This window comes from Pezoporus wallicus, unplaced genomic scaffold (genome assembly GCF_028554395.1).
Source record: "Pezoporus wallicus isolate ANWC-B61680 ecotype Strahan unplaced genomic scaffold, APGP_CSIRO_Pwel_v1 contig_2721, whole genome shotgun sequence".
Lineage (NCBI taxonomy): Eukaryota > Metazoa > Chordata > Aves > Psittaciformes > Psittacidae > Pezoporus > Pezoporus wallicus.
In genome coordinates this window covers 385,196-397,842 of record NW_026642515.1, presented here as the reverse complement: position 1 = coordinate 397,842, position 12,647 = coordinate 385,196, and the positions used below count along the sequence as shown (strand labels likewise).

The 12,647-nt window shown below is 38.5% G+C and overlaps 1 protein-coding gene across 1 annotated transcript in view; it reads right to left on the bottom strand.

Annotated features, from left to right (window-relative positions):
* CAMK4 (calcium/calmodulin dependent protein kinase IV) overlaps positions 1-12,647 on the bottom strand; it is a 143,890-nt gene that overhangs the window by 40,559 nt on the left and 90,684 nt on the right. Inside the window, exon 5 of the mRNA XM_057430857.1 lies at positions 9,607-9,679. Coding sequence (XP_057286840.1) covers positions 9,607-9,679 — 73 coding nt within the window. The remainder of the gene's footprint in view (positions 1-9,606; positions 9,680-12,647) is intronic.

Genomic DNA, 12,647 nt, shown 5'->3' with positions numbered 1-12,647 from the left:
CAGTCCTGTGAATAGGGAGGGATGAAGAAAAGGGCTGCCTTACACTTCATCAAATCCTTCTGGGGATAAAGCAGTGACTTTGGCAACGGTGCTGCTACTTATGCCATTTGCTTAGGGAAACAATTTTCTGCCTTGTTAGCACACTGCAGGGACCAGGACTGCTTCTGTCCTCTGGCCGGTGTCCTCACAAAGGACAGGGGAAGGCTTCTTGTGCACAGGTGCATTCAGACCCTACTCACAACACCAAATTCTCTAAAAGTCAGTGAACTTCTGTATGTTTACTCAAACCTTAGAAAAGTTTTAGGGAATTTCATGTAGCATTTAACCAGATGTCTTTTAGCCCTTAGGAAAAGAATGTACTACCCATCCATGCAGCTGTGGCTGTGTGGCTGGCATGAAAAGCAATAGTTACTGGTAACACTCCTGCAGTGCCAGTTAGCATTTCTCCTCCATTTGTTCATGCACAGACGGGTGGTTTTCTATTTTGGTATTTACTCCAGGGCAATTTCTGAGGCAAGACCTCCTCATATTTCATTGAGGTCTTGACCCTTTCTGTTGCTTGCAATTGCTAGGTTTTTACTGTTTCTACACAGTATGTAGGGCACTCAGGATGCTTTAGGAGCTTCTCTAGCTCAGAACACTTCAGAGACCTGCCAGGCTCCTAAAGTGACATGTACATTTTGTCAATTCAGACTGTACATGACTTACGTTCTATGGGAACTGATATTTGGATGTCATGTTCCCGCATGACAGTTTGCACAATATGTGCAATAAAAATTATAATAAAGACTAAAGCATGAGAAAAGCCAGGCTTTTTCCTTTACTTGTGCTTTATCAATTGCTAAAAGTGTGCTTGGTAACATACAGGAGAGAAATGGGTAGCTGTCTAAAGCCAAGATTCAGGCTCATGCTCAGTGTCAGCACAGAGCTACAGAGGTTGTTTTCTGTGCCTTCTTTTCTAAAAGGGATGGCCAGGCCATTGCCAAATGACGGCCAAAAGATCAGTTAATCAGGCATATAGACCCAGCCTTTGGGCTGGGGAAACACTCACCTCACACAGTATTTTCAACAGTGCATCTTATAAATGAAGGTACAGGAAAATTGCCCTTCTGCCTGAGATGAATTAGGAAGAGGTCAAATTCTTGAATTCTTAATCAGTTCTCAGACAGCAACTTCCCTGGTAAATCTCAGCCTCTTGGAATAAAAATGAACTGCAGGCACTGCTTGAAAACAGCAGCATTTGGCACTGTGTTTGTGGAGTGTTGTGAAATAAAAAAAAGAGTTAATTAATCACTTTCACTGTTATTTCCAAATATTTTTTTAAAAATTAATACTGCAGTAACTTGTTTTCAAATCAAAAGAAGGACTCTTTACTTAGATGAAGCACAATTTGAGGTCATAACAACTTAGCAAATATGACCCTGACTTTCTACTGCACTGGACATTAAACTGTAATACAGTAGACCTACAGCATGATCATTAGTGCTTGTTCCATTTCCTCTATTAGAGAAAACAACGAATTCAATACCCTCATTTCCTTACTGATGATTGCAGCATTGCCAGATTCTTTTGACAGTAAATCTCTTTTCTTTGTGTGCTGCAAAGAGAGCTTTGCACTTATCTTAGAGCAGGTCTCCAAAACTGTTTTTCTGAAAATAATTCTGAATCAAATTACTGATAAATCATGCTGGCGTGATAATAATAAAACCAACCGTACTTCCAACAATTTAAATACACCATTAACAAGAAAAAATTGTTCAAAATCTCTTTACAACAAACACAAAAAGTGAATGTAAGCTAGTAATATTATGAAGCTACTAATTCAAAATGCCCTCACTTTCTAAAGAGATTATCCTATGTATGAAACTAGCACATAACATTGTTTCAGAAATAGCACGGTTAGGGCACAAATACATTTCTCTCTCATGAAGTGGCAGCACTTCAGTAGGTTTCTTACATAACTTGACAGTTTACCTATTTGCTTATTTGCTCTTTACAGCAATGTGCGACGTCTCCCCAGGGTACTTAAAAAGCCCGTTAAAATCTTGTCATGAAATGGAAGAAAAGGCAGAAATGACTTCCCGGCTTGCATGGAATCATTTCTATATGTGATATGCTAAATCACCCCTCTCCAAGGGGATTAAACTTGAAGCCACTCAAACAAATTTTGAAGAAATAAACACTTCGTGCCTAGAACACATAAAATGGCGCTTTTTTTTTAAATTAAAAAAAAACCCAACTATAATGTCTTAGAATGGATACTGCTACTCCTCCCTACAAGTCATTCAGCTGTACGCCATGTCCATGGCAATACTCGCAGTTCAGATTAAAGGGAAGTATGTATATAACTGTCCTGAAAAACGCACCTTGATATCAATTCAAACCATTGGTCCTACATGACTTCACTGACTGTGTTATAAGATAGCATATGCAGGCAGACAAACAATCTCTGCTATTTCATTCCTTCTTTCTGTCTGACACCGTCCCTTGATATATAGGATTTATTGTGCATATGACACGTTTTTTTATGGAATTTGTTTTCAGAAACATTGCTACTCTTTATTCTGCACTCTACTACAATTACTTCTAAATGGGGTGTTAATGTTCTTTCAGTAGGCTACAAGCAACACACATCAGACAATATACACTTGTCATTATGGAGACTAATGTCCATTTTTTCTCATACTGTGATGTGCTTACTCAAATAAAATTTTGCAAGCATAAGTGGTAATAAGATTATAATTACATACATTCTCATCCCCTCATCGACTTGCACTTCCTTTATTGAACAGCACTTTCCTTATTGACTTGTGACTTCAAGTGCACTGTAGAACCCTTTGCAGTAAGCAAAGGATCATGTTTAGATGGTCTCGTACCTTCCTTCAGGACAAGACTTCACAGGGAATTCATAATACCTTTCAATTATCTAAACTTTGTTAAATCAGTTAGTACAACCAGTGTATCTCGTGTGACATTCCTTGTATTAATTTGTGCAACAAAGAAATCACAGAATCACAGACTGGTCTGGGTTGGAAGGGACATTAAAGCTCATCTGGTTCAACCCTCTTGCCATGGGAAGGGACACCTTCCACTAGACCTGGTTGCCCAAAACCCCGTTAAACCTGGCCTTGAATGCTTCTATGATTCCATGATTCTATAATTCTATATTAAAAATGATAATCTTACAAGGAAAAGGCATAGTAAGACTTTATGTTTCATCTATTAAAACAAGGAACCGAATACCCCAAGATATGTGTCACTACAGAAATCAGAATGAACAGGATAGTTCTTCAACATCTTGGGCCACTGACACCAACTGCTCTGAACAACTCCCAGCTCATGGACATGAGTATCGACATCACATCTCCCTGAAGGTTCAAATTCAGTTTCTGTGAGCAATCCTTAGCTCCTGGACAAACCTCAGTAACAGGAGATAGCTTAAGAAATAGCTTGAAGAAAACTGATTCAGAGTCTAGGTTTTCTATGTTGTATTTTTCCCTGCATGAATTGCCATAATAGCAACACAGAATTTACCTTACATATTGACAACCTATTTACTTGTTAAAAAGAGAACAAATACAAGCGTCCTTATCATACATGTCCTCGATTACATTGCAAATGGTGCTTTTAACTGCAAATAGCTGCTGTCCCTCTTTTGAACTCAGTGTTTATCTGCCTCTTTGTCCAAAATGTTGTTATGCAAGTTTTCCAAAATCAGAGTGTGCCAGAGTACAAGCGTTAAGTCTGAAAACCATCCACCTCTGTTCATTTTTTTCCTGTTGACAGGTTAGAAGGAGAGTGGCAGAAGCAGATCATGTCAGAGAACACAATATGACATCATAATACTTAGCACAGAATTGCAGCCAGAACAGCAAATTGCTTCTTGTCTTACAGTATCAAGCACTGTCCTTTTACTTACAACTGCATACTCAATGAACATGGCCTACACCTGCAAGTTAGTGGAATACCACTTTTGAGCAAACATTCTGAAAAAATGACAAAATTTTAATTTCCCCTTCTCCCCCCACTCCCTTCCAGCCTCCCGACCCCCCCCCCCCCCCTCCCCCCGGGGTTTCTTCCTTATTTGTCTCAATACACTTACTCTTCTTAACAGTGTGCCTTTTTAGGCCTGGCTAAGAATTTATTGATAACACATTTGTTCAACATTTCAGAATTCTGTCACATTTAAGCCTCAGTTAAGTTCACCTTGTAGCTGGTGGCTGAAACTAAAATCCATCCATTGCATCTATCCCCAGCAGGCACTAATTCGGTGATAGTTGTGGTTTAAGCCCAGCTGGCTACTAAGTACCACGCAGCTGCTTTCTCACATCCCCACAGGGGGATGGGGAGGATTGGAAAAAAGGTAAAACCCGTGGGTTAAGAAGAGTTTAACAGTTAAAATAAGGTATACTATAATGCTAATTCTAATAATAACAATGAAAAGGGTAATTAAAAAAGCAAAAGAGAGAACAAAAAAAGAGAGAAAAGCAAACAGCAGTGATGCATAATGCAATTGACCACCATCCACTGACTGATACCCAGCCTGACCCGAGCAGCAATCTGGCCCTTCCAGGTAATTCCACCCAGTTTATGTACTGGGCATGTTGCGCTGTGGTATGGAAAACCCCTTTGGTTATTTTGGGTCATGTGTCCTGTCTCTGCTTCCTCTCATCTTCTTGTGTCCCTCCTCACTGGCAGAGCATGAGAGACTGAAATGTCATTTATCAGAGCAAGTACTACTGAGCAACAACTAAACCATTGGTGTGTTATCAGCATTGCTCTCAGACAAAACCCAAAACAAAGCACTACACCAGCTCGTGGAAAGAAAACTAACCCTATTCCAGCCAAAACATAGACAATTATATAGAAAAAAATGAAACCTTTTTCTTACTCTTTATCTAATGTCCACTTTTCTTTGAATGCCAAAACCCCCAGATATTTTGACCAATTCTCTTCGATCTCAGCCAGTCCAATTACCTCATTTGCTCTAAGCTCTAATTGTTAGGCAGTCCAACGCTTCAAGGTCTGTAAAATATACTTGCAAGATGCACATTTGCAGGAGGTCCTTACCCACAATCTTACTGCTCATTATCAGACAGATCAAAGTTCACTGAAATGAATAGAAACCTTTAATCTAGATTTTCTCTCTCAAACCTGCAACTAACTAAGTGCCCTCAGTCTTTGTCATCATAGCTGAAAGTTCAGCATGCTGTCTGTGAATTTAAGCTGACAGGAAACTGAATAGAAACGCAGGCATACAATGAAGCTTGGGGGGGTAGAAAATTGAAATAGAAAATGGAAATGAAAACCGAGGGGGTCCCACCTATGCCTTAAGGAAAACGTTCCTATCAGGACAAGATGATGGCCAGTCATAAGAAAACAACGTATTATAAAATATGATGGGAAATTAACTTAGAGACTGCCAAGTGAGTTCAAAACTCTGTCTAGATTATATCTAGTAACTACTGTAATTACAAAAACGAAACTGTTAAAAATAATTTCAAATTTAAATACAATGAAAAGAGTAATTTAACTCTCAAGCAGAAACCTATCATTTTGACACTAATGCAGAGTAGGCAAGAAGGAACACAGTTTATTTTTAGTGACAAATATAGGATTTTGAAGATGCACATTAAAAAAATTTAAAAATTTAGTGTAATTTTTTTAAGTTTGAGCACCTAAAAAGAAGATGTCTTTTACAGAAAAAGTGTGTATTTTTGTGACCAGTATTTCAAGGTTTATTTGAATTTCATATCATCAATAACTCATTCTGAAAGTCAGGCAGTGAAGAATGGCCTTGGGACATCCGTGTGTGGAAATCCATTGATTAAACAAAATAGGAAAACTGCTGCAAAAATAAGCATGCAAGAAACCGATACTGTATACAACTGATCCTTTGAGGAGGAGAGGAAGGATAATGATGTGCTAAGAGAGGTTGCAAATGCATCCTCTCTCAGGAATGAAATTCACCCTGTTATGAGATGTTGGGTAGCAACAGAAGCTCCATACCTGTTCTGAACAGCACAGCAAAAGAGCTGAAGAAATTAACATTGGCTTGCCTAGATTTGTATAAGCCTTTTATTTTATGAATGAAGCTATCTCCCAGCTTGAAGAACAATGGAAAAGGCAAAGGTGTGGAAGAGATTAAAAAAGGTAATTTGTTCCCAGAAAAGGCAAATACATCCATGCACTGGGAACACAGATGCAATGAGCAGAAAGAAAAATGATGGAGAAGGGCAAAATGGGTGCAGTAGTCTTCAGAACAATACTGGATTTGTTATTTTCTTTGTTCTTGGGAGGACAAACGTCTGATATATTTATGCTGGTTTGTGACCTGGAAGATTAATATTAATTTCCTGTGTGTTACTCTAGCCACTTGCTTAATTCTTGGTAAGCCTTGTAACAGCTAATCTTACAGTACTCATACATTACAAAAAACAGATAGACCAAGATAGACGCTTTATAGGAGGGGTTTTATTCTGCGTGCTTTTTTTTTGTTTGTTTGGTTGGTTGGTTGGTTTTTTGTGGGGGGGATTTTTGTTGTTGGTTTGCGTTTGGTTTGTTTTTTGTTTTGTTTGTTTGTTTTTTGCTGCTGTTTTGTATTTTTGTTTTGTTTTTTTCTTTAAGAACTTTTACAGAACTTTTTTTTAATAGTCCTTTTAGTTAAACAATTTCAGACTGAGTTGAGCAAAATGCTTTGGTGCTTCTAAAGTCCCACTTTACACTTTTGAATAAATCCTTTAGAAGAATTTTGAAAAAACCCTTTGCTAAATGAAGACAAGCCTTCATATGTCAGTGATCCACTGTGAGGACAGATCCATTACTATATTAATAGCCCTTAACAAGGGGTTTATAAAATAAGTAGGTAGACTAGTTCATTTGCTAAGAGAAATTTATAAAACTTGCAGTAGTCAGAACACCTATCTGATGCCAGGAGGGTATTCATTGGCATGGTTTATTGAGGGGATTGTACAATTATTTGGTTTTAAGAATCATCAATAGATATATTTTCTTTTATTCTGGAAAGATTACTCTGCTGCAGAAGTTATTTTCCAGTTTCTAACAGTAACTCCTCTTATGTTCACAAACACCATTCTGCCAAATTTACAGCCCCAATCTATCACAGTATTTTAGCTGGGCTGCAAGGATCCCAAATTGGGAGCTGGCACCTCCACAGCCATTCCAGCTTTTGCTTAGATGTTCAGTATCAGCTATGACACCAAAAGTTTGTACAGTCCATCTTAGCTAGGGATTTGATACCAGGATCTATAAAACTCCAAATTATTGCATGCTCATATAAACCACAGAATCATAGAATGGTTTGGGTTGGAAAGGACCTTAAGATCCTCTAATTCCAACCCTCCTGCCATGGGCAAGAGTGCCTTGCCTTTGCATGTCACCCGTTCTGTCCAACCTGGCCTTGAATATCAGCTTTTTAGCTTTCATATGTCACTGTTCGTTTATTTGAGCAAAGCTGTTACAGCTCGCAGAAGATGGAGATCTTCATCTGGTTCCTGGATTTTAAAATAAAGAACTGAAACACCTTCTGAAACATCTTTCAGCAAAACTTCATGATAATTTTATGGAAAAGAATTATAAATAATGTAGAACCATCTTAACTGGGGCACTTTGATTCAAAGAAAAAATTGCTCATAAAATAGTAATCTGACCCAGTTCTAAGAAGTTTATACAAATGTGTCATGCTGCACACTAAACTTGACTACATAATTTAGATTACTTTGGATGAGAGCAACTCAGTAAGCACCAGATCATTCAGAAAGTCAGGAAGTGAACACGATGGTCTTGCTGTAGGTCTGGTTACTCCTGGGAACACCAGTTCTCACATTGTATTTAGTGTGAACAGGCTTGCAGATGATACCAAACCATGATTTACAGGATTTTTTTCACAATGGGGTATTCCATTACCATACCAGGTAAATACGCCTGAGTCGGTCTGTTCCTTCTGAATAACTGCATTACTGTTGTAACCGCATTTTCTTTTTCCCACCTTTAGATATCTTCCACAGAGGTCAGAGGTCAACAGTCCTTTCCTCAGTACAGGTCTTCTGACACTGCATCTCTGTGGGTTATTCGTACAGATCCTGCCTTACCACTCTCACGCTTTGGAAGAGCTCTTCAGGCTGACCTCTCTTTTTTTCCACATGATCAAAAATTGATTTTTGTTTGAAAAGTATGATAGTCTGGAAATAGACCCAAAGTCAGTCACGTTGCGTCTGCACTGTTTGTACACCTCTAAGCATGTATGTCTGCTCCAAGATCTTTGTCATCTTTCTGCTACCTGTCTGCTTCACCCAAAATATCTGCTGCAGACAACCATACAGTGCTACCGGATAGAAACAGAAATATGTTCTGCTGACTCTGAAGACAGATGCCAGGAACAGCAGAAGGCAAAATCTTTAGCATCAATCCCTCCTTAGGTCTTACTAATGTCTTAGTATGACAAAGTAAAATTGTCTCTATGTTACTATTTTGTTTGAAATGCTCTGATTGTCCCAGCCAGACTGTTCTTTCTTACCCAACATGTCTCCTCTCTTCTATGCTGGACTTGATCAGTGCCAGCATACAGACTAGACATTTGACAAATTTCTTAAGTACCTTCCCAGCATCTGATTAGGCGTTTGGGGAACATCTGGTAGGAAACCAGATGGAAGAGCTACAAGCGACTGAGAAGTACACGTGATAGACAGAAATACTCTATGTAGCTACTAAAGGACTTTATTTTCTTGTCTCAAAAATTTTTGTACCTTTCTCTAAGTGATAGAATTGTACAAAGTTCAATGGTGTGAAAACCACATGAAATATAGAGGAAGAAGGTATATTGGGAATTATGCAAGCTACTGGCACTGAACTTCGATCTCTCAGTATCTACTGTCATTCTGTGTATGCATCTGCAATTTAAAAAGCAGTGAAAATTGATCTTTGATTAGACATGCAGCATACTCTATCCACTTTCGTAGTAGTCCACCCTTCCTCCAATGCGCCTTGTTTGTATAAACGCTCCTGCAGCAGCAAAAACTGTGATGGGTCACCTTCAAGGAACAACTGCAAATGTAGCAGACTATTTTCATGTCAGTATTCTGCAGGAGCTTGACTCAACTTCTTGTAACTCTTTACACCAGCTTGTAACTCTTTACACAAAAACCCACCACAGTTTGGCCATCTATGCTCCACTTTAGTTGAAAGGAAAACTAGCACACTCTTGTTCCAAATGACTCACTGTGACATACTCCACAAAAAATGAGCTAGAGACTACACAACTGACAGCAATTTCAAATTACTTTTGCAGCTAAAACAATCAGTGCTAAACTCCACAGCTTTTTTAGTTTGGGCAGAGCATGCACTCCACTTTAACAGATGACTTAGAGCGTTAAACGCATTGCTAATTCCTATCCAGAGTCACTGTGCCACTTCCTAAAAAAAAAAGAAAAGAAAAAAAAAATCGATACAAAGTTAATTATAGGAGGAAACTTGTGTGGACTGTTTCCAGTGAACTCTGCTTCTTTCCCACATGAGTGTGTATTGAGCCACTGTCAATGAAAAACTAGGAAACTAGGTGCTGAGCATATGGTGCTAAACAATACTCACAGCAACTGCCTCCAGGATTTGTTTAACAGCATCAGCAGCATCTCGTTCACTGTAGTAACCCTTTTCCACAATCCTACAACAAAAAAGTGACATGCAAAATCGCATTCAGAATTATTCGTTTTGGTAAATAAACCATGCTGGCAAAAACTTTTAAAAAATGAACTAGAAAACAATCAAATTTAAACATGACCACGACCCTGGAGTGCCCCCTAAAGAATGGAAAACAACTCTTTTGCAATTCAGGTTACCTTTGATTTCCAGTTAAATGAATAACCGGAGACAAAATACCAGCTAGGTAAGAAGCTCAAGCTTATATGCACATTCAGTTGAAATATTTTGGAGTTTTCAGAGAATCTGAATTACTCTCAGATGAAACTAGGTAACCTTTAGGAACTGCTACTTCAATTTTATATTAAACTCCCTCCCCCTTATTTATTTATTTATTTACTTATTTGACAAAAGAACTGTGCTAGGCACATGCAGATCTGAATTATTCAAGAGAAACAGATGATGTAAAAAATTTACTAGTTTCAAACTATCCCTCAGGTATAATGGGCTGAATGAGTTTCTTTTTCTTCTCCATTAGTCGAGATTTGAGGATCTGTAGTCAAAGAAACATGGTTTCGTTCAAACTAAACCTAATTTTTTAAATTTCTTCTTAAGGTAAATGCTATCTTTAGTTTGCATAGATGACACATAATAACTTGATTTTGTAAATGTGCTGACCAAGTGTGGCTTATGGAGAGTTCAGCAGTATTTATGACTTCTGAAGATCCTGCAAATCTGGTTTTCTTTCCCTCTTCATTTTTACATCTGTTCAATCTTGTAAAAACAAACAAAACATCAACTTTCACGTTCAGTGTCATCTTCTGGTACCTTACCATGATAAAAACATTAAGAAAGAAAACACATTTCTGTGTTAAGGTAATGTTCTGAAGTGGTGTATTTGAACATGTTGTACGCTGTGCTGCATAGAAATGGCAGCAAGGGAAAATGCAGACTTCTGGGATAGCCTCAAAGCCCAGCTGTGCTACTGCAACTCTTTTAGAAGAACAAGGTCTGGGTTCTGACTCAGGATTTGCATTGCATGATCTCCTAGAACTGCCATTACAGAATGAAACATTATATAAATGCAGAGTTCAGTTAAACAGACCCAGCAGAAGATACAGATTCTGACAATAACATGTAAGAAGTTAATAAAAGAAGAACCTATAATTAGTACTAATACACCATTTAAGCGACCCATCCGTCTTTTTACTACCTTATTTGACTACACCCAGTATTTGTGAGCTGCAATAATTCTCCTTCAGAGAGTTGCCTAAAGGTCAGATCTTTGACCTGAAGTTTTGAATTTTTACCATATTAATTTTTCAAAGACTAAGAAAGCAGACAGCTGTTGTCTAGAAACAACTTGCAGTGACTATGAGACATTTTATATTTACTTGCTTTCTGTAAGCACACAAGCAATTGTTGAGAAAACAATGACCTAAAATCCCCATGAAGCAGGAGAGCAAGAGGCCTATAATATTTGAAGTCAAAAGTCACTGGAAAACCTTCAGGGTCTAGAAACAGATTCTGCTTGTGGAAAGCAGGGTATACTCCTCCTGTTTTGCAGTATCATAGAATCACAGAACCATAGAATAGCTACGGCTGGAAAGGACCTTAAGAATGTCTGGTTCCACCCCCATCCCATGGGCAGGGACACCTTGCACTAAACCATGTCACCCAAGGCTCCATCCAACCTGGCCTTGGACACTGCCAGGGATGGAGCATTTACCATTTTTTTGGGCAACCCACTCCAGTGCCTCATCACCCTCACAGTAAAGAACTTCTTCCTTATATCTAACCTAAATTTCCCCTGTTCAAGTTTAAACCCATTGCCACTTGTCCTATCACTACAGTCCTTAGTGAAGAGTCCCTTCCCAGCATCCTTGTAGGCCCCCTTCAGATACTGCAAAAGCCCCCTTCAGATACTGGAAATACAGGTATCTTTTCAGTACTTCTCTTCTTTGAAATAACAGGCTTATACTGAGGTATCTTCAATGCAACTCCTTACAGCTTAAGAAAAACTGTCAGGAAAAAGTGTTGACTAATGTACATATGAAAAGCTTTGCTACATACTCATTAGAAAATTAAGAGCAGTAAGGATCAAAGAAAAGATAATAATCCACCAGAAACAGATGTAACAAGCAGGGCACTGTGAAATATAGTCTATACAGGGATATACCTAACCAGCTGCAATTACTTAACAGTCATTGTATTTGCAGGTAACTAAATCTATTCGTGTGCCACCAGTAACAGCAAGCAATCTGTCTCAAGCGAGAGTTCTTCCGTTTCACAATGATTTTTTGGCTGCATTTAGTATTATTTCTGGAAGTTTCATTTCTTTCTGGCAGCGCTTCAGCTACCATTCCATATGCACTGCTTTACCTCCTTTGCATTTTTGTATCTCCAGCTCTTCCCCTGCTTTGGTCATCTGTTTAAACTATCAGGGAGAGCTTTACTTGAACTTAAACCACAACGGTAAAAAAAAAAAAAAAAAAGTGAACTTTATTCGTTGAGACATTATATTAAGCTTTTAGCCTGAAGTTTAGGAAAGAGGTTACAAAAAAATCATAATTACACAGTACAATGGTACATTATACTTGAAAGTAAGAGTCCTCCTTATCTATTTCAGTCAGAATTATCTTCCTCTGGTAGACTGCATGGCAAGATGTGAGTCCCAGTGACCCTCTTGCTTGGGTGTTTGTCCACCAAATATACTGGTTTGGCTTTGTCCTCCTTTTTAATTCAAAGTACTTAGTGTCAGCCAGGAGGTTCCTATCTGTGGCATCCCTAAGCATTTCTTAGAATACCGACTTTGCTCCCATCCTGCTTCCCTGCTGGTAGATTGATCTTGCTCATCTTGCTCCTCCATCTACAGCACAAGAGGCATGTTAAAACACTTTCCTTGTTTTACAGGATTCCATGTATTAAGGACATTCACATAACCATTCAATTAAGCTTACAGTCCTAAGGAGGGCACAGGAGGTGAGATAGTA